Raw genomic sequence first — 22,988 nt, forward strand, 5'->3', positions numbered from 1 at the left:
CTTCCCGTAATACCCTGACGTCTCTTAGCTCATTGTCATTGTAAAGACTTGCTTTCAAAATCAGCTGTTCCCATTGCCTTATAATTTTTTGTCTCCACTAAATTCATAGAATCATACATTTAGAGCTGCTAGGGACATCAGAGAATATGTAACCCAACCTCTTTATTTTGTAGGTAAGAAAACTGAGGCTACTGGTGGGGGTGAGGTGGTTAAGTCACTTGTCCAAGATCACACAGTCAGCCAAGATTTGTCTGCCCTAGATAAAATAATAAGGAAGTGTTTCATTGCTGTTGTGTGTCTCAGAACCTAGCAAACCTGGTACATTGTAGGCACTTGACAGATGATCACTGACTGATGTGCTTCATTTTCAAAGGTCAGATTTGCAAACAGGTGCTCTATCACCATGGCCCCAGGGCCATTTCTGCTACATCCTGATACCTCCTTTAATAATACATGAAGACCTCATCATTTCAAAGGGGTTACTGTGCACCATGGCCCATGGTATCCTGGCAGGTTCTAACAAGTAGATGCCCAGCAATGGAGCAGGGATCTATTATCTCAGGACCAGCTTGGTGAAGTGCAGAGAGGGTCCCCATCAGAAAGTGATGAATTGATCTGTTCATCACAACTAGTGAAGACATAATGCATGGCATATTTCTTAAAACCATAGCTATTTGGCACTAGAGAAGTGAAATGCAAACCATTGCAAACAGGTCTGACATAAAAAATATAAAATGTTGGTCATGACCACATTGTCACCCCATGTGTTTCTCCTGCTTTGGTGATGCAGATAGAGAAGGAAGGCTATGGATGGACGAAATAATACAGCCGTGACCTATTTCATTCTGCTTGGGCTGTCAGAGTACCCCAAGGCTCAGGTCATCTTCTTCTGCCTGCTCTTGATGTCCTATCTTGTCACCTTATTGGGGAATGTCCTTATTCTCTTGTTGATCCACTATGATTCCCGGCTCCACACACCCATGTATTTTTTCCTCAGCAATCTGTCCTTCCTGGACATCTGCTACACTTCAGCTAGCGTTCCTCAGATGATCATTAACTGTTTAGTTAGAATTCCCATCATTTCCCTGGGTCAGTGCTTGGCACAGATGTGTGCTGGCCTCTATTTGGGGGTTGTGGAATGTCTCCTGCTGGCTGTCATGGCCTATGACCGTTGCATAGCTATTGGTGACCCTTTACGCTACTCAGTGAGGATGGGTCCCCAGCTCTGTGTCCAGCTTTCAGTAGGGTCCTGGGTCTCAGCCTTTCTCTTCACTGTAATCCCAACTCTGACCACACCACTAGAGTTCTGTGGCCAGCACATCATCAACCACTTCTCCTGTGAGCTCTTGGCTGTCATCAAAATTGCTTGTAATGATCTGAGATACAATGAATATTTTATGATGGCCTCCAGTTTCCTCACCCTTCTAGTACCCTTTGTTTTCATCCTTGCCTCCTATGGACGCATCCTCAGGGCTGTGCTGAAGATGAACTCAACTAAGGGTCGAAAGAAGGCTTTTTCCACATGTAGCTCCCACCTCACTGTGGTAGTTATCTTCTATGGCACAGCAATCTCCATGTACATGATGCCCCAAGACAAGGCCAGCAGGGACCGGGACAAAATCATCTCCATGCTCTATGGTGTTGTGACACCCATGCTCAACCCCCTTATCTACAGCCTTCGGAACAAGGATGTGAAGGGGGCCTTACAGAAATTATGCGGGGAGAAGAATGCTCCCTAAGAAGAAATCCTTCTTCTGTAGCTCAAAGGTGAGGGTCTGACTGTTGATTAAATATAACTGGTGAAACAGAGAGTTTGGTTCTTAATCATCTATTGTTTTACACAAATGCCTTCAGGCTCCAAAGTTGTTCTCTGGGATTTTCAGAAACATTTCAACTAAGTGAAGTCATGTACAGTTGCATTCTAAGAGATGGAGCATTAGCAATCTAAGAAAGGACTTGTTATCACATGTACTTAAAGGCAAACTCCCAAGCTACCACAGAGGTTCCAAATGCTATCACAGCATGCAGGTTCCTAGGAGAAACATTCAGACACAAAACATATCTCTTCCAGCTTCCTTCCCTTGCATCATCATATCAGTTGAAGCGCACAGAAGTATGCCCCATGACATAGTAGTTAGTCTCCTCACCCCTCTATTTGTCAATTTGCTTTCTAAAAAGTGTTCAGAACTGAACACCATACTTGGAGTGTGTCATCTGAAAACTGCAGAAGACAGAAGACTTCCTTTAGACAATATCCTTCCATTCCATGTCCATTTTGAACTAGAAGGATGAGATGGATGAGGCATCTTCTGATCACATGGTGGGCATCGTTCACTTCAATAAGGTCTTCTTGTAAAGGGAGAGGAATATGGAGGTGTCCAAAGAATGGCCTAGAATTTTCAAGGGCAAACACAGAGTATCATTGATGTAGATGTTCTATCCGTGGTCATTGAGAAATAGGGACTGTCTGTCTCCCATTTATCTTTCAAGATCCAGCTCAATTCTCCCCTGATCCATGAAGGCATTCCCCAACCACTCCAGCATACATGATCTCTCCTCCTCTCAACATGTACATTTTCTCATATGCTGCTGTCGCTCTTTTATATGTGTGAGTTGTGTGACTAATAATTCTGCAGGCTCCTAGAGGGTAGGGATTGTGTTTTCTCCTCTCTCAATCCCATTCCATTCTTTTTCCCCCAGAAAAGTTCTGAGTAAAGAATAAGTGTTCAATATATTTGAATTAAAAACTAGATGCAATTGCTTCTTCCAAAAAGCCTTGAGTATGCCCTTTGTGATGCATACTTTTTGCTTCTGAATTCACTTTTAATTTCTTTCAATTGTGAGAGATAAGGACTGAAGTTGGGAGAATAGTTTTGAGTCCCAGCTCTGGAACATATTATCTGTGTGAGCACAGGCTTCATGTTTCTCAGCCTCCAATTGGTTGGGTTACCCCAAGTAAAACACTTCATGTCTATGGGCTTCAGTTTTCTCACCGACAAAATGGGAGGGATAGAGTAGATCATTTCAAAGGTTTTTCTCCACTTTATTATCTAGGAGCTGAGAGTTTCTGTTCATGTCATATAAGAAAATGATCAATTTTAAGGCAGAGAAACAGCTTCAGAATCAGATAGCTTTAAGTTGGAAGGCATCTCTGGAAAGGACCTGCTCACCTAGAAAAGGAACTCTAACAATATAAGAATTATAAACAAATCAATAAAGTACAATTTTAAATATAAAAGTCTCCAACAAGGTCATCCAATCTTTTATTATTATTATTATTATTATTATTATTATTATACTATGTTATGGAAATGCTTGTTTCATTCCACAAATTAAAAACAAAATAAATAAAACATAAAAAAGAAACCTAGAATGATTAAAAATCACTGTATGTGGAGGTAGCCCATTCCACTCCTAATCAGCAGAAATGAGCTTTGGGTTCTTTTTTTGATACATTAAACCTAAATCTAATTTTCTACAATTTCCTCCCATGTTCCTAGTTCTGCTTTCTGGGGTCAAACAGATAAAGTGTAAGCCTTCGCCCACTTGATAACCCATCACATAAGTGAAGATGGCCAACACATTCCCATGCAGTCTACTCTTCCATAGGATGCCCATCTCCAGTTACTCTCACTGATATTCATATGCCAAGGTCATTAAAACCCACACCTTTCTGTGTGCCCTCTCTTGGACACATCACCACATCACCTACATGAACTCATTTGGAGATTTTCACTAATGCCCCATTTGTTTTTCACCTTAACTATTATCTAAGCATTATCTACAGAACTCTCTGCTTCTTTACTTATGAAGTTGATTTCATATTCCATGTGTAGGGCTTCACCTTTATACTATAATATGACATTTGGTTTGATTTCTTGGTACTTGGGGTCTTGATGGTGCCATTCAACATATCTGCTGTCTTTCTTAACTTCTTGCCATTAACAAAATGATCAGTAGATTACGCAGTCTTTATCTAATGAATGAGCATGATTTCTTAAAAATTGGAATTCTCAACTGTCCTTGTCAAATGAAGTAAAGATGAACTAGCAAGGAACCAAGATGCCCTATTAAGTTTCAAAGTAGACTTGCATGCCCAACATGCAAAAAAGACCTGGATATGTGCTCTGATTCTCAGAGAAAGAAAGATTCTTTCAGACAAATGACCAAACACATGCATAGACAATTCCAGCACTGGTTCAGGCTTGACTTTCTTCTTTCAGCTTTGTGGGCCAATAGTACTTCTCAGAAAATGAAAAGGCCTCCCCCTTTCAGCTCACAGAGTCTGTGTCCAACTACAGAATCTATGCCATATTCTGATCACCATATGTCTCCCCCATAATGCCCCACACAGAAGAAACCTTCAGCATTGAAGGTACCAGGAATATTAAGGGAAGATTATCATGGGTAGTTAAAGGAGTCGCTGCAGATTTCCAGACTCATGTCTTTCTAGGATTTTCATCCAATCTAACCCAAAAAGTTTTGTGACAGTAGGAATTTCCCATTTCCCAGGTTAAGTGAAGTGGAACTACAAGGAAAGGAGGGAAGAGGAAGGGGCTTGTGGTTGCCAGGTCCAAATTTTCATTTAGCCAAGGGAAATAGGGATTCAAATTCGTGCTTTCCCCCAGGTACTACCAATAAGGTTGAACTTCAGCTCCTCCTCATCACTTCATTCCTCTCCTCCAGCCACCTCCTTTTTCAATTGGCTCACTTCCTATGGTCTCACACTCACTTCCTGACTTGCCTGGTCAGGTAAGTGAACACATATGGCTCTGCATTGTCCATTTCCAGTTCTCTGTAATTTGCTTCCTGTCTTATCTGCTAATATCTTGCCTTCCTCTGTCTACTTCCTGTCTTCTCCTCTCATAGTTAAGTCCTCCTAAGCTAACCCCTCTTTGTAGGTGAGGAAAAAGATATTTGAAGTCTACAATTCTGTAGCCACATTAGCCGAAGAGAGACAGGGTCACAAGTCAACAGTGGCCCAAAGTCTTGTCAACTTGTTCTATTTTTTCCTCACTTTCTTTCTCCATTGATTCACTTTTTCCCCCTCACCTTGAGGCTGAGGAAGGGAAGTTGAGCATCTGAGTCCTGCTAATCATTGGTCTTTACTACATACATGGTCCTATCCTGCCAAATTCCTGTTTTCCTCTGCCTATATCATATCCTTGCCTTCTAATTTCTTTTTTCCCCCTGCCCAATGACTCATTCTTGCTCATTTCTTGTCTTCTCTTACTTCCTGTGCTCCTTCTCAATTTCCTGCCCTTTCCCCCCTATTTTTTGTCCTTGCCTAATTACTCAAACCAGTCCCTGAATCCCATGTTCTGAACGAGTTCAGATGATCTGGGGTCCATGGCGATGACAGACAGTATAACATCATGGCTCCTGATGATTCCCTGATAAATATTCTTCATTTCTAGAACTTTTGCTAGACCTCCCCTACTATGAACTAAGGCAACCACTCAGCATTTTGAGCATGAATATATTTGTATACAATACAGAAATGTGTGTGTATTATATATGATAATTAAAATGTAAATTGGATGCTAATCTGTGTCCAGTGACAAGGAACAAACAAAGCATCAGTAGGGAATGCTTTGCAAGGTAGGTGGCTCTGAAGCTTCTTTAGCAAATACGTCTTATTCCCCAATATATTGCTAATAACAACAATAATATCTAGCACTTATGTAGTATTTTAAGGTATGCAAATATTATCTCATTTATCCTCTAAACAACTTTTGTAGATAGGGTCTATTATCTCAAATTTAAAGATGAGGAAACTGAGGCAGACAATTATTAAGTGATGGGCCTAGAGTCCCAAGGCAGTATCTAAGGATGGATTTGAACTTAGGCCTTTCTGACTCCAGGCCCAGCACACTAACCACTGCACTATATGGCTGCCTTCTGTCAAGAATATGTTCTGTAGTATTCCTAATAAGGGGATGGCCATTATATATTTGTTTATATTCAATGGCTATAAGATCATATCTTTAGTATTGGAAAGACCCTTAGAAGGTCAACAATTGCCATTTGATCTAAAGTCTTCCTGACTCTACATCTAGGCTCTATTCACTACAATACCTAACTACCTCTGTTATCTGATGAGAAATTCACAACAATATAAAGCTACCCATGGTCCATAGTCTTAGGGTTTCATGTTGGGCTTGACACTCAGAATGTTCAGACTCTAGGCACTCAGCTCTTGACCCTTCTTTGCTTAGGGTTGCATTCTACAACATGGGGCCCATATATAAGGAAATGGTTCCTTCAGGTATCTTCAATGAACATTGGCTGCATACAAATGAGGTTTGATTAAAACAAAACAAAACACTGCCCTTCTAATTATCAGCCCCGCTTAAAAACTCAGAGCCGTCTATGGCTTCACTCTCTTCACACATTCACCAAACACTTTCCGATCTGTCCCTGCATTCTGCATACTGTAAAAAATTAATTATTATGAACTACACAGCCAAGCTGGGAGTTGGGGAAAGATGATGACATGTTAGGAGCTAGGAGGCCAGAATGCCCACAAACATCCCAGAAAGTTTTCAAAATGCATCGATTAGAAGAAGAGATAATCCACCCACTCAATTCAGGACTGCACAGGAAGACTGCTGGAATCCTGCTGAAACCTGAATACAGACAGGGAAGGTGGAAGACTTTCCATAAAGTGCCCACCCAGCAGCAGGAGAGGGGCACCAAGGGATCGTAGCAAAGGGGCAGTCCTGCCACCCTGGAGAAAGCCCAGCTTGGAAGTAGCCCCAGGGCCCCATGGCAAGAACCTAGAGTAGGGGCAGCTCTAGAACAAAGCAGGAGGAGAAATTCTCTAGGCAGAGCTTGGTGGGACAGGAGGAGGCCCCACAGAAGGAAAGGCCAGAGTCAGCGGAGGGCACGACCCCAGAATCGGAGCAGCTGCATGAGACAAAAAGGCCTCATCGGCAGGTCAGGCTACGACCCTGGCCACAGCAGAAAAGACGCAGCCAACAGCATTCAGCTCAGCATGCAAACAGCCCGGACCGGAACCACAGCAGGAAACGAGGCAGAACATTCCTGCAGGAGGCGGGGACGGCCACCACATGCCAAAATGAGCAGGGCCTACCTACAGGAGCTGGGCCTCCAAGAGGAGAGTCTCCTCCAAGCACTAGGCAGGCCCCTACACAGCCCCTGGGACTCCTGACATGGGAACACCAAAGAAAAACCTCATGTTATGAAGAAATGGTTTGGACAGAGAAACACTTAAGGGACAAACCCTGAAGAAAAGGATAATCCCACATTAATTCCAACCAGAGTTTCAGAGGAAAAAAATCAGTTCCATGGACACAAGGACTCTAAGAATATTGGGGGCCACAGAGCAGAATAGTCAGGGAAGAAAGAAGGGAGGGAGAATGTATTATGCTAGAAAAGAGAGAAGAGAACTGTGCCAAAGAACTAAATGACCCCCAACTTGGAACAGAATAAACAGAAAAGAATTAACTCAATGAGTAACAAGAAATATAAAAAGTGGGGAAGGAAGAAAAGGAGAAAATGTCGAGGACAAATGACTGGCCAAGTTTTCTAAGAGCCTGCCCTTCCTGGGTCTAGTTTGTAGTATTTAAGTATTTGTCATTAAACTTATGCCCGTTTAGTCATTTTGTTGTCTATTACTCAATGATAACACAGAAAAAAAATGAAACTTGGCCTCCTACAGGAAACCTTTATTGATCCCCTTTCATTTGAGTGTTCTGCTGATTATTTCCAATGTAGCCTGCCTATCACTTGTCCATACGCCCTATTTGCTTGTTGTCTTGCCCCATTAAACCAGAAGCTTCCTGGGAGCAGGGATTTTCTTTTGCCCTCATCTGTAACCTCAATGCTTAGTCCTGTGGCACAAACCAACACTGACTGAAATCTTTCTTGATGTGGTTTCTATTTCTTCCAGCTTAGCTGCCCCCACATCTTAATCACTTGTTTTCTGAGTTAATTGAACTATTACGTTTGCACATTTTTTTCCACTCAACACTAAGGAGTCAGAAAGTTTGCTTCTGATTCCCAAGCCACTCTCAGAACTTTTCCTTTTAATGAGTGCTCAGTCCCTCTGAGGTCCCTCCTTCTGCCCTCAGGGGCAATGAAGAAGGGCAGAGAAGACCAATTTTATCACCTTCCCCAATCATTCTCTTTCACTTTGGCTCAGTCCAAAAACCAGTCCTGAATTACAAAGACAATCCCATATAACTGAGTCAGTCAGCAGGGAGAAGATGGAGAGAAAGAGAGAAAGATCTGCCTTGGAAATCTGTCTAAAGGTAGAATTTCAGGAGCTTCCTCAATTTCACAGACAGTTCCACTGATTCCTGACACATCCCGGAAGCCCTAATTATGCATCTGAGAGAGATGGCCTGGACATCCTTGGAGAAGACGTTCTTTCCTAGGTGTGTTGTCATGGGGGCCTGGGCAGGGGTAGAAACTGTGGAGGGGAGAGGGAGATAGGGAAACAGGGCCAGCTTCCAGTATCCCTCTTCCTTCTATCTCCATGTGTGTAATGGAGAGAGAATCCGGGGGGGGGAGAGGGGGTGGAGGGAGGGGTAGGGGGGGAAGAGGCAAGCAAGGTAGAGGGTGCAGTAAAAATATATGAGAAGAAGTTATGAAATAGTCTAAGAACCAGACATTCTCTGAAGGCAACTTCTCCATAAAAGAATAAAACATCCAAGGTGGAAGTGACTTTAGAACATAAATTATTATAATACAAACTCTTGAATTTGAGTTTCAAATGATTAGAAAAAGTAGGGCAGAGCTGGGTGGGTGGCAGGGGGAAGGGTGCTGAGAAGAGAAGCTGAGACAAATTTCAGAGTCCATCTTGCAAACTCACTTTCCACATAAGGAAACTGAGGGCCAGTTAAGTTTAATGACTTACCCAAGGTCACAAAGGTAGCCAGAATCAGAGGTTAGAAAGCATCTCCTAGCTGGGAGGGCATTTAAAACCCAGAATGCCAGAAAATCGAAGTGAGCAGAAAATAGAGAGTGCAGATTATGAATAAGCTTACCTCTGGTATGACTCTCACGTAATATTTTGTTCTGACCTCCCCTCATAAAGAAAGAAAAGCAGAGGCCCAGAGTGTGGCCACACAGCAAGGCAGTGGCCAAGCTGAAAGCCATGTTCCAGTCACATGAATATTTCCTTGATCTTTCTCAAAACAACCCTATGAAGCAAGTGTTTGAGATATTGTCATTGCTACTTTACCCAGGAGAAAGCTGAGCTTCCCAGAGGCTGATGATTTTCCTATTTGTACGACTAGTGAGTCAGAGGAAAGATCAGAACACAATCTTAGTGACTCTGAGTTCAACAGTAGAGGAACACTGCCTATCAAAGACAGTCAGATTGTCACTATAGGCTGATGGCCAAAAGGGTTCCCTTTTTTTATTCAGGGTCCTCTGTCTAACCATCTGAGGAGGTGACGTCAAACCCAGATTTGAAGGAATGACTGCACTGAATGAACTGGTTGGAAAGTTTCATCCAAATTGACTCGAATGTGCTCTTTTGTCCCAAGGAAGTAACTGCATGATTGAATCAAATTAGGAACTTTGTAGTAAGCCCATAATATATTGTTTGGGGAACATATAATTATTGTGCATAATAAGAGAAACATGGAAAAGGTATAGCCTACCCAAAGAAGGGTAACAAACATGATGAGGGGGGCCTCAACCTGGGATCATTTGGACTGGTTGAAAGACTTGAAGATTATGAAGGTGGAGGACAGAAGACTGAGGAAGATGTGATCACGGCCTTCAGATACCTGAAGGACTGGAATACAGAAGAGGAATATGGTGTGTTCTGTGTGGCTCCAAATGGGAGAGGGAAGAACCACTGGGACGGCAGGAACAATGAGCTTGGAGTCAGAAGACATGGGCCTCTGCCTTTGCTAAGACAACTATCAGTTATGGAATTTGGGGTAAGTCACCTGATGTCTTCCCCTTTGCTTCCTCACTTGCCAGATGAGCTGGGTCCAGTACTGGAAGCATCCTTCTCATTTTCTTGGGCTAGGATCATTTGACTGTAAATTATAAGGAAGCAAACACTGACTCCATAGAGAAACAAACCCTCAAGTAATCTAAATTGAGGACCACACCCTCACAAGGGAGTGAATTCATCAGCATCAAAGGTTTGCAAAAGGATGCTGGATGAATAAATGCCCAAAGTGTGAGAAGTACCATCCTGGAGTTAATGGGAGGTTGGACTATAAATTCATTTCCTAATTGTGTTTGATAAAGCAGTTAAATAAAGGCAGCCAGGTGATATCTTTGATAGAGTGACAAAATAAGTTTTGCATTTTTTTAAGGGAAAGATTCTAATCTTATGATTCTATAAATTATGTGGAGGACTATGGCACACTGGAAAATGGCCTCACTCGTAGTCAGTGGACCTGGATTTGAAGCGCAGATGTTTCACTTACCAATGCAGCTTTGAGTAAGTTAATTAACCTCTTTGGGCATCACTTTCTTCTTTAAATTGAAGATGATGGACAAGATGATTTTGGAAGTTTTTCTAGGCTTAGTTCTATCTTCCCTTAATACGTGATCAGATGATATCATCTGTTGGGAAGGACATCAAGAGTCTATATCAGTGACCTGCTTGGGTGTCTTCCTCCCCTTCTTCACCCCTGAAATGCCTATCCATCCTGAAATCCCTCCTCTCCTGGATGAGCTACACTTTCTGCAAATACTTCTTAACAAGGGTGTGTATGGGAGGGGAGATACAGCATACAGTGAATTAGATTAAAAAATGTTATATAGGCCCATTATGAGTCAAGCAGCTTGGCCACCCCCTCCTTGGACTTGGGAGTATATCCTTAATTGTGGGGCATGTCCAGGCCAAAGTTTCAGATGCTTATCTTTTAAAATGAATTGATTCTCTTTCAGAGGTCTTCCAGACTGCTTCTTGAGCTCTGCACGGTGGCCTTCTGATGCTAGCAGCCTGAGGGCCTGCTCCTCTGGGTGCCGAGCCCCTGCCTGCAAACTCTGAGGAGACTCACATCAGCCACACTCATGCCTAGCACTGTTCACTTAATCACTCTCTGGTCTACTTCACTTTGTGCACTTGGGGGTGGCTTTCCTTCCCTTGTCAGGTTTTCAGCTCCTTTTCATCTGGCATCTTCATCCTTTAGAATGGGAGGATTTTCAGGAGGAGTTTAGATTTCTGTTTCTATTTGTAGTCTAGTGTTTAGTACGGTGTCTGGTACCTGTTAAGAACCCAATAAACAATCTATCTATCTATCTATCTATCTATCTATCTATCTATCTATCTATCTATCTATCTTTCTATCTACCTATCATCATCTATAATCAATCTATCATATTATCTATATCTATCTCTCTTTATATATATATATATATATATATACACACACACAAATATGTATATGTATATGTCTACCTAAGCATAGTCTTCCTCTCCAGAAGTTTCCGTACTCTGAGTGATGGAGACTCATTTCAATTGCTGCTAAACAGTGAAATTCCACTGAGACAATGACCTTTGGTCCTCAGGAATGAAGATCCATCCAGCAGATCCAATCTATAGCCAGTAAGTAACCAATTTCCATTCCACTACTTTTCCTTGCCTGTGCCTTTGGGCAAGCACTAGGCATAGACCCCATGGCCTTCACTTCCTTGGAGCAGCCATGAGAAGAGCAGGTCTTCTGGTCTCTAGATACAGTGTTCTCTCTACCTCATAGAAAGCCAGAAGTAGAGGGGGTCTTCAAGGTTGACCACTCCAAGCCCTTTAATTTGCAAGTGAGAAAATTGTTGCCCAAGGGATCCAGTGGCTGGCCTGATGCCAGTGAGCCATTCGATGGTAGTACCTGGACTCAGAGCAGACTCTTTTGATGCCAAATCCAACACTCTTGTTTCCCTTTGGCATTGGAGTTAGAGAACCTAGGTTCTGGTCTCATTTTGTGTCACAGGATTTCAGATTATAAGACCCCTGACCTGTTAGAGGGAACTCAGTGGGCATCTAGTCCAACACCCTCATGCTCCACATGAGGTAATGAAGTCCCAGAATGTCCACGTGACTTTGCTGACTTTATAGAATGAGTTTCCAGGAGACCTGAGTCGAACCCAACTATCACGACTTACAGACCATAACTGTTCCCTATTTCCTCACTGAAAACTCGAGTAAATATTCTGAATTTCATGCACCTTTAGCAGCCACCCTCTGCTGAGTAATATCATCTCAATGACACTGCCTATATATTATCAAGATATTTCATACTGTACAGAAGGCCCACTCAGGTGAAATCATGTAATATACAGCAAATGTCAGTAACCATGAGGAATGGGGGCAAGATTTAGAATTCCTTGTGAACAGTTTCCCTGCTATCCAAAGGCCCTCTCATGAACCCTCTCCCAGCCTTTGCGTATTAGGGGTCATGAGCATCTCTGCCCCCCCCCCAAACTAAAGTTCACATCACTATAATATTTCATGTTCTGGATCCTATTTGAATTTTGACACATATCTATGTGACAACAATAAAGATTTTATTGTCATATGTCATAGATGGGAAAATTAACAATCAGAGGGCACAAGGTAGTAATGGCACTGGGCCGCTGAAGCAAGCTTCTAGCCCTGCCTTCAGTACCTGTTCTGTTCCACTAGGCATCAGCTCAACCTTAGCTCAGCATTCTGCAGCCATGTGCAGTTTTTTAAGCCCAAGATTAGGGGTGGGGAACTGTAGCCTCCAGGCCACATGTGGCCCTCTAGGTCCTCAAGGGCAGTCCTTTGGCTGAATGCAAACTTTACAGAACAAATCTTAATAAAAGGATTTGGATTATATAAATATAATTATATATCATATAATATATATAATATAATTATGTACAAGATAATATAGCATATAAAATATAAATATAATTATATGAATCTTAAAAGGATTTGTATTATATAAATATGATTATATATTATAGAATATATTATATAATTGTACCTGGTAATATATAATATTACATAAATCTTAATAAGAGGATTTGGATTCAGTCAAAGGGCTGCGCTTAAAGACCTAGAGGGCCACACGTGGCCTTGAGGCTGCAGCTTCCCCACCCCTGCCCTGTATTGTTAAGTCAAAGAGGAAAACGGTGGCCTCCGTTCATGGCAGGTCAGTGGAAAGAGTGATGCTGGGATAGTGGCTCCTTCAGTGGTTCTTCACTGGACTCTACAAACTTCTTTTTGATAGTGGTATTTTCTGGTTTATAGGGGTGTTTCAATTAATTGGTTTCCTCTATAATCATGCATTTTACTTTATACAATTAAAAACATCATTCTGAGAAGGGGAAAAGCCTATGATGTGCCAGGTAATATTATTGCATTTGATCATCACAATAACCCGGAGGAGTAAGCGTTAGTATTACCCTCGTTCTGCAGTTTAGGAAACTGAGGCAAAAAGAGGTTAAGTGATTTACCCAGGGTCACACAACTGGTCTGGTCTGAGACTACATTTGAACAGGTCTTCCTGACTCTAAGTGCACAGCTCTATTTATTGCACCACTAATCAATCAATCAATCAATCGATCGATCAGTAAACTTTTATTAAGTGCTTACTTATTAGCCAAGCACAGTGCTAAGTGCCAGGGATACAAAAAGAGGCAAAAGACAGTCCCTGCCCTCAAAGAGCTTACAGTCTAATAGAGAAGACAAAATACAAATATAAACAAAGCAAACTAAGTACAGGATAAATAAGAAATAAGGGTCAACACATTACCAGTGGGGGGGCAACCTGTGACCTCGAGACCTCATGTGGCCCTCTGGGTCCTCAAGTGCAGCCCTTTGACTGAATTCAAACTTGAGGACCCAGAGGGTTGTATATAGCCTCAAGGCAGCAAGGATTTGTTCTGTGACATTTGGATTCAGTCAGAAGGCCACACTTGAAGATGTAGAGGGCCACGTGTGGCCTTGAGGCTGCAGGTTACCCAAGGCCACCTGACTTCCTGTCCAGTCCTCAGATATGATTCCAGGCTATCACTATGACCATTCTCATTGTAAGGAGTCATGTAAAAATGAGTGACTGTTCTTCTAGTTATTGTAATTTCTTGTCACCACCATAATATAGAATCAAAGATGTAGAATCAAAAGAGACCATCTAGTCCAATCCTTCTTATTTTCCATATAAGGAAAGTAAGTCCTATGATGGTCAAGTGACTTGCTGAAGAACATACAAGCATATTAGTATTTCTCTCTCCCAAGAGAATATAAGACTCTTGAAGGCAGGCATGGCATCATTTTCATCTTTCAGTCTCCAGCATCTAGTATACATGGCATACAGTAGTCACTTAATAAATGCTGATTGATTGATTGAAACATCAGAGGTAGGATTTTAAACTGAATAATCATACACGTAAATAACCAGTGCACTGTCTGCTACGCCATGTTGTCTCCCTTATTCCTACAAAAAGAACTCGTCGGAATGGAGGTTACTATGAATACATAAACATTGTGTCCTCACAACGCAAGGTCCTGTAGGTCTCCCAGTGGTGGAAGGTTCCAAGTATAGGAGCAACAATACATTAGGAATCTGTTAACTGAAGATCAGTTCATTAAATGCAAGATGGTCATCAACAGAAAGTGGGCCAGCAGGAGATGAACTATCCTGGTTATAACGACTTTAGGAGGGCCCTCTCCAAAAGTAGGAAAGGGCTCATAAAATCAGAAATTGTGCACTAAATAGCTCCAATAGCCCATGCAAACTTACACATAACAAAATGGAAAATGTCTGTCAAAACTACTTTTGTGACCCAATGTGCCCCCCCCCCCCCATTGCTCTTCAGGTGATGAAGACAGTGAAGGAAGGCTATGGATGGAAGAAATAACACAGCTGTGACTTATTTCATCCTGGTTGGGCTCTCAGAGCACCCCAGGGCCCAAGTCATCTTCTTCTGCCTGCTCCTGGTGTCCTATCTTGTCATATTGCTCGGGAACAGCCTCATTCTCTTCTTGGTCCAGTATGATTCCAGGCTCCACACCCCCATGTATTTCTTCCTAAGCAACCTATCATTTCTGGATATCTGTTTCACCTCATCTAGCATCCCTCAGATGATCATCAATTGCTTAATCAGAATGCCTGTCATCTCAGCCGGTGAGTGCATGGCACAGATGTGTACCCTTCTCTACTTGGGTGTTGTGGAATGCCTCTTGTTGGCTGTCATGGCCTATGATCGTTGCATAGCAATTAGTGATCCCTTGCGCTACACAGTAAGGATGGCCAACCAGGTCTGTATCCAGCTGGCAGGGTTTTCCTGGGTTTTAGCCTTTCTCCTCTCAGTAGTTCCAACCTTGGCTTCACCGCTGGAGTTATGTAGCCACATTGTCAACCACTTCTTCTGTGAGGTCCTTGCCATGATCAAGCTGGCCTGCAATGACCTAGAGTTTAATAAATTGCTGATGATGGCCACCAGCTCCCTGACTCTCCTGGCACCCTTTGTCTTCATTCTTGCCTCCTATGGGCGCATCCTTGGGGCTGTGTTGAAGATTCGTTCAGCTGAGGGCAGAAAGAAGGCTTTCTCCACCTGTAGCTCCCACCTCACTGTGGTGTCCATCTTCTATGGAACAGCCATTGCCATGTACATGACCCCCCAGGACAAGACCAGCAGAGAGCAGGATAAGCTTGCCTCCCTCTTATATGGTGTTGTGACACCTATGCTTAATCCCCTCATCTATAGCCTTCGTAACAAAGATATTAAGAAGGCCCTGAGAAAACTATTGGGAGAGAAGAAAGTTCCCTAAGAAGAGATCCTTTGATCTCTTTTCTAGATGTCGAAGGAAAGGGGTTGGCTAATGGAAAAAACAACTTAAAAAAAAAAAGAACCTTATCTTAGTGGATAGAGGGGCTGGCCTTGGAACCACCCAGACCTGGGTTCAAGCTGCCCCTATTACAGATACTATTTCCCTGGGTAAATCATTTATCTTCCGATTGTTCTGCAGAGAAGGCATGAAAGAAAAATGATAAAAAGAGGTTCCTGACTTAAGGGTTCCCCATATCAATAAAACCAAAAGTTCACTCCCCTTTTTATATTCTAATGGTTGAAACAAAAAGAAATATTGAATCTCCAGACACTTTTTGGTTTTCATAGATGACTTCAGCTATCAGGATTGCCCTTCAGGACTTTCAAACAGATGAGAAAGTAAATGGGTCAGAGACTTAAGAGTCACAGTCTCATAGATGTCCCACTGGCTTTCTGTCTCCTGGACCTGAAGGCTAAGCCCCAAGCTATCCCAGAGGATCCAAGCATAGTCACAAATATAAGTGTCCAGGAGGAAGAAAGATCCAGACATGACATGCATTTTCTCTGGCCTCCTTGCCTTGGATAAGGAGATCAGAAGAGACACACAGAAGCATGTCTGAGACACAAGATCTAGCTCCCTCCCCATCTTGGCTGCCCTCCTCTGGATAACAATCTGTCTGTGCTTCCCAGAATGTTGCATCTGAGTGTGGTCTGACAGTGATGAAGACAGAAGGACCTTGCCTGCTTCCAAAGATATCTGTCTCCTCCTGGTCCATTTTGAAGTACAAGGAAAAGACAGTGAAGGCATGTGCTGTCTAATACCATCTAATACTTCACTTTTTAGAGTATTTAAAGGTTTGTGAATTACTTCACATATCAACTCATTTGTTCCTCAAAACAACCTGGTGAGGTACATGATATGATCATCTCCATTTTACAGAGGAAGAAACTGAGGCTTAATAAACATTTAAGGGTTAATAAACATTTATTAAGCACCTACTATGTGTCAAACACTACACTAGCACTGGGGATACCAAAAAAAGGTAAAAGACTATTCTTGCCTTCAAGGAGTTCACATTCTAATAGGGGAGAAAACATATAAAAAATTCTCTACAAGTATATATGGGATAAACTGGAAAAGGTCAAAAAGTGGAAAGCATTTAATTAAGAGTCATCATGAAAGATGTCACAGAAGATGAGATTTTAGCTGGGACTCAAAGGTAGCCAGGAGGCAGAGATGAGGAAGGAGACCACTCCAGGCAAGAGGACCAGTTAACAGAAAATGCCCAGAGTCACAAAATGGAGTTTCTTATTCTAGGAACAGGGAGGGGATAAGTGTGGTTGAATCCAGGATATGCTTGGGGAAGAAGGGAGGATAATGAGAAAAAAACAAAACAAAAACAGGAGACTCAGGGGACAGTGCACATTGTGAAGGGCTTCAGATGGTAGATAATTTCATACTTGATCCTGGAGGTGATGGGAAACCATTGGAGTTTAATGAGTAGAGAAGAGTGAAATGTTTCAACTGATGCTTTAGGAAGACCATGTTAGCAGCTGAATGGAGGATAGAAGAGTGGGAGAAATGTGACAGGGAAACCCACCTATAGGCTATTGCAATAGTCTAGGTGTGAGGTAGTGGGGGCAGTGTCAGAGGAAGGTGCTGCCCAGCACTTCTCTAACTTGTTTTTCCGCTTTGAATTCTGTCATCTGTGATTTCTGTTCATGTTGCACAAGTATAGCAAGCCCTATGCCAAGGCAGATGAGGACCCATCCCTGAAAGACAGTGCAGTTATGTTGGGAACCATATACATAGAGACAAGCACAACTCCTGATTGGCTGACACACACCTGATCTGGAGATGCTGGGAAGGTGTAGAGAGACCAGAAAAGAAAAAGAGAGAATACAAGAGTTAGAGAGAGGCAAGTGTGAAGAAATGCAGAAACTTCCACAAAGAGAATGGGTGCACAAAGAGCCACAGACATGAACAAAGCCCCACCCCATGTCCTTTGGATTCCAGTGCCTGCACTCCCCAAAACTGCTAAGAGTTGACTTTCCCAGTCAGATCTCTTTTTGATTGAACTGAGATTGTATCTTGCTCACAAGACAAAGAACCCATTTGCCCTTGTTTATTCTATTGTCTACTCTAATCTGCATAATTTCCCCCAAGTTCTCTGTACTATTTACTTAGATAAATGTGTTCATCTCCTACCCAAGGGTGTCTTTTATGTAGCTAGCTTTTGGTAGGAGGGAGCTAAGATTAGTAAGAAACTAGAGAATCAAGTAAAAAAAAAAAAACCTACTTGAAATAATAAGCAACTTTAGCAAAATTGCAGGATATAAAATCAACCCACACAAATCATAGATATCTCTATATATTAATAACAAAGCCTATAGGGGCTGCCAGATGGCTCAGTGAGTAAGAGCACTGGCCCCAGAGTCGGGATGACCTGGGATCGAATCCAGGCTCAGACAGTTAGCACCCACCCAGAAACACCTGGCCGTGTAACCCTGAGCAAGTTACTTAACCCCAATTTCTTTAAAAAAAAATAATAATAATAATAACACAGCCTAACAGTAAGAGACAGAAAGAGAAATTCCATTTAAAGTTACTGAAGACATTATGAAATATTTGGGAGTCTACCTGCCAAAACAAACCTAGAAACTAAATGAACATAATTACAAAACACTTTTCCCATTAATAAAGTCAGATCTAAATAACTGGAAAAACATCAGTTGCTCATGAGTAGACTGAGCTAATATAATAAAATTGGCAATTCTACCTAAATTAATTTACTTATCCAGTACCATACCAAACTACCAAAACTTATTTTGTAGTTAGAAAAAATAATAACAAAATTAATCTAGAAGAACAAAAGGTACAGAATATCAAGGGAATTCATGAAAAGAAATTCAAGGGAATGTGGCCTAGTCCTACCAGATCTTAAATTGTATTATAAAGCAGTGATTGTCAAAACTACTTGGTAATGTCTAAGAAAGAGAAGGGTAGGTCAGTGGAATAAGTTAGGTACACAAGATACAGTAGTCAATGACTATAGTAATATACTGTTTGATAAACCCAGGGACCCCAGCTTCTGGGATAAGACCTCACTATTTGACAAAACCTGCCAGGAAAACTGGAAAATAGTATGGCAGAAACTGAGCACAGACCAATTTTTGACACTGTATACCAAAAAAAAAAAAAGATCCAAAGGGGTACACAATTTAGACATAAAAACTGATACTATAAGCAAATTAGGAGAGCAAGGAATACTTTATCTGTCGAATTTCTGGAGAATGGAGGAATTTATGACCAAACAAGAGATCAACAACATTATGAAATGCAAAATGGATAATCTTGATTACATTAAATTGAAAAGTTTTTGCATAAACAAAGCCAATGCAACCAAGATTAGGAAGGAAACAGAAAACTGTGAAATAAATTTTTACAGTGTCTCTGATAAAGGTCTCATTTCTGAAATATATAGAGAACTGAGTCAAATTTCTAAGAATACATGTCATTCCTCATTTGATAAGTGGTCAAAGGACATGAATAGGCAGTTTTCAGAGGAAAAAATTAAAGCTATATATAGTCATATGAAAAATGTTCTAAATCACTATTGATTAGATAAATGCAAATCAAAACAACTCTGAGGTTTCACATTGCACCTATCAGATTGGCTAACATAACAAAACTGGAAAATAATAAATGTTGAAGAAGATTTGGGAAAATTGGAACACTCATTCATTGTTGGTGGCATTGTGAACTAATCCAACCATTCTAGAGAACAATTTGGAGCTATGCCCAAAAGGATATACAAATGTACATATCCTTTGATCCAGCAAAATCACTTCTAGGGTTGTATCCCACAGACATCATAAAAATGGGAAAAGGACCATGTACAAAAATATTTATCACAGCTTTTTGTGTGGTAACCAAGAACTAGGAATTGAGGGGATGCCCATCAACTAGGGGATGGCTGAACAAGTTGTGGTATATGAACGCAATGGAATACTATTGTGCTATAAGAAATGATGAACAGACAGACTTCAGAAACACCTAGAAAGACTTATATGAACTTATGTTGAGTGAAGTGAGCGGAACCAGGAGAAAATACAGTACAGCCACAGTGTGTGATGACTGACTTTGATAGATTAAGCTCTTCTCAGCAATGCAAGGACCAAAAACATTTCCAAAGGACTCATGATGGAAAATTCCATTCACATCAAGAGAAAGAATGATGGAGTTGGAATGCAGTGAAGCTGACTTTTCTCATTTTATTTTATTTTGTTTTCTTTCTCATGGTTATTCCCATTCATTCTAATTCTTCTGTACAACATGACTAATGTGAAAATGTTTACTAGAAATGTATATGTAGAGCCTATATCAGATTGCATGCCATCTTGAGGAGGGGGAAGGACAAGGAGGAGGAGAAAATTTAAAATTTATGGAAGTGAATATTGAAAATCAAAAATAAATAAACTCCAACAAATTAAAAAAAATTAGTAAGAAAAAATCTAGGCAAGAGGAACTTAGGTGCAGGACATGTGGTAGTCCAACTTCCCTAACTGGTCGTGGTCTAGCAGAGCCTTGGTGAGGGGCAAAGGCCAACACAGGACTGATAAAACCAGGAGAGAACAATTTGCTGGACCTTCCTGATTTTGAGGCAGTAGAAGATGAAAATTTCCAACATTTTCCACCTCCAGCCTCTCCAGGAAGGGAAGATGTTGAAGAAAATAAGCCTGCCACAGATATGAGGGATCAGATGGCAGATATGCCTGTAGCTACAAAGAAAATTGTAAAAGAGGATTTGCCTAAGTTAGATGCTCAGAGATTAATTTCAGAAAGAAGACTTCCAGCATTAAGGCATGTGCTTGATGACGTAAAATTCAAAGGTACAGGCCATGAGGCTGAAGATTTGAAGACATTAATTAGACACATGGAGCACTGGGCACATAGGCTATTCCCTAAACTGCAATTTGAAGATTTTATTGGTAAAGCAAAACATTTGGGAAATAAGAAGGAAGTTGTTTCTTAATAAGAACTTAAATAAATTTGGACCTGTTTAAAATGAATTTGACTTGATCTTCCTATTATACATGAGGATTTTATTTTATTTTTTAAAGCAATTGGGGTTAAGTAACTTGCTCAAGGTTACACAGCCAGTTATTTTGTGTGTGTGTTAAGTATCTGAGGCTGGAACCAATCTCAGGTCTCCCGACTCTGGGGCCTGTGCTCTTACTCACCACACCACCTGGCCTCCCCCATGAAGATTTTATTAGTAATGATGGTGATAAAGCAGAAAATAATGAACTAGATACAACTACCACAGACTTTGATTCTTTTTTGCAAATCCAGTTGGCAGAGAAATATTTACTTCTCAGTCAAATACAAGTTTAACAGAGGAAGAGCAGCAAAGAATTGAGAACAAACAACCAGCCTTGCAAAGGAGATAGGCAAGACTGTTAAATAACAGCCAGTCCTAAGAAAATGATTTGTCATTTATTGTGCCCAAGACACAGGCATATAAAAAGGATAGCACAAATGAAGCTCGAGAAGAGAACTTAAATGAATGAAATGAAGAAAATCTAGAAATCTCAGACAGTGCTGTCAGCACTGAAAATACAGATGATGACTTACAAAACTCAGGAGCAGACGAAGCCATTTAAAATGTGCAACAATGACCAGTCAGCAAATCTCTTTATTTAATAGCACTTACATGCTGACAATAGGTTGCCTTATTCAGAAACATGGATTAACCTCAGTTAAGACTAAAAAAATAGTCTTAATAGCTGCTTGTCCTCCAATTTAACAAGTAGCGATCTGTTGTGTTTTTTTCATAGTGGGTGGACACATTTAAGTGGCTAATTTTATTTTTTTTAATCTGGCATTTGTTTATATTTGTCCCATTTATGTATCTATATTAGCCCAAGTTGTGAGAGCTTCTTCTACTTGTCTTTTTATACTTTATATATTTTGACAATTAGGTAACTTCGGGGTCCTATGTTTTAATAAAAAGCGCTTAATATTTAAAGATATTAAAAAAAAAGAAAAAATCTACTGCTCTCCCCTTGGAAGGAACCAGGAAACCTGACTTTGATTGTTAATTTCCTAGAACACCATCATGGCAACAGAGTGCAGATCTATGAAATATAGTAGATAGCCCAATACCCCTCTTCAAAATAGGTAAGTGAAGGAATGTGTCCATCCACAGAACTCTTTTTGCTCCCCACAAAGGAAGTTATTAAGGATTCCCTTAGAAATAGAGTGGTCTAGATCCCAGGTTATATATTTATCCAACGCACAGGGCAAGCCCAGATGCTTTATGTTGGGTAGTTCATTCACATCTATATTACAGAATAAATTCTGACCAGTTTCAGGAACCAGCAACATTCTCATCATCATACAGCTCAGAGTTGGAAAGCATCTCAGAAGCTACCCGGTTCAACACACCCATACAATGAAATCAATAAAGTGATCTTTTCAAAAGGCTAAATAAGTGGTCAGGCTTTCCTTGAAAAGTTAGAGAAAAAAAGGATCCCATTCTATGGCAGATTGCATCAGCCTGGGTCCTCATACTTCATCAGGATCCTCAGTTACCTCTCCCTCTCTGATTGAAGAAAAAACCTCCCTTAACGGAAGGAGTCCAGACTAGCCCTCTCTTCATTCCCCACCCAACTGAATTCCTTTAGAGATCTCCATAATGCCCCCAAGGCAGGTACATCACTCCACTCCTCTTTTCAGCCTCCTTTCCTGTGAAGTCTGCTCCCATTAGATTATAAATTCCTTGAAAGCAGTCTTTTCTATTTGTATTTGTATCTCCAGAATTCATTGGAGGGCCTGGTACATAGTCTTGCTGTTGGCAGTTGTTTCAATCATGTCTAATGCTTTGTGACCTCATTTGGGATCTTCTTGGCAAAGGTACTGGGCTGGTTTGCCACTTCCTTCTCTGGATCATATTACAGATGAGGAAACTGAGGTAGATAGGGTAAAATTACTTGCCCAGAGTCACACAGATTCTAAATGTCTAAGGCTGGATTTGAACTCAGGTCCTCTTGACTCCAGGCTCAGTATTCTAACCTAGCTATCCCCTGCTACATAGTAGGTGTTTAATAAATGTTTATTGACTAATTGACTGGATCACACCAGTTAGGAATGTCTTCATTACATGAAATCTATGTCTGTCTATGCAGCTTTCTTCATTGTTCCTGTTTCTGCCTTCATCACTTTTCCACATGACGATGCATGACAGTCC

At 41.1% G+C, this 22,988-nt stretch overlaps 1 protein-coding gene, 1 long non-coding RNA gene and 2 pseudogenes across 2 annotated transcripts in view; 3 read left to right on the forward strand and 1 right to left on the reverse strand.

The window, feature by feature from the left end:
* Window positions 1–762: 762 nt before the first annotated feature.
* Window positions 763–1,739, forward strand: LOC138161516 (olfactory receptor 13H1-like; annotated as a pseudogene).
* Window positions 1,740–9,917: 8,178 nt separating this feature from the next.
* LOC138161520 (uncharacterized) overlaps window positions 9,918–22,988 on the reverse strand; it is a 66,397-nt gene continuing 53,326 nt past the window's right edge. The window contains exons 2-3 of the long non-coding RNA XR_011168402.1: window positions 10,422–10,560; window positions 9,918–10,022 (exon numbers count right to left, since the gene is read on the reverse strand). This is a non-coding gene — a long non-coding RNA (uncharacterized lncRNA). The remainder of the gene's footprint in view (window positions 10,023–10,421; window positions 10,561–22,988) is intronic.
* Window positions 14,804–15,736, forward strand: LOC138161518 (olfactory receptor 13H1-like). The gene has a single exon (XM_069088268.1). It carries the CDS (start codon window positions 14,807–14,809, stop codon window positions 15,734–15,736), a length of 930 nt encoding a protein of 309 aa, XP_068944369.1. The 5' UTR covers window positions 14,804–14,806.
* Window positions 18,178–20,876, forward strand: LOC138161553 (TIMELESS-interacting protein pseudogene; annotated as a pseudogene).

This window comes from Petaurus breviceps, unplaced genomic scaffold, assembly GCF_028583685.1.
Source record: "Petaurus breviceps papuanus isolate PSGF00001 unplaced genomic scaffold, PetGlider_PUasm1.0 185, whole genome shotgun sequence".
NCBI classification, from domain to species: Eukaryota; Metazoa; Chordata; class Mammalia; order Diprotodontia; family Petauridae; genus Petaurus; species Petaurus breviceps.

What these genes read in the sequence shown, in the direction of transcription:
- LOC138161518 (XM_069088268.1), top strand. Translation starts at nt 14,807, where the DNA reads ATGGATGGAAGAAATAACACAGCTGTGACTTATTTCATCCTGGTTGGG.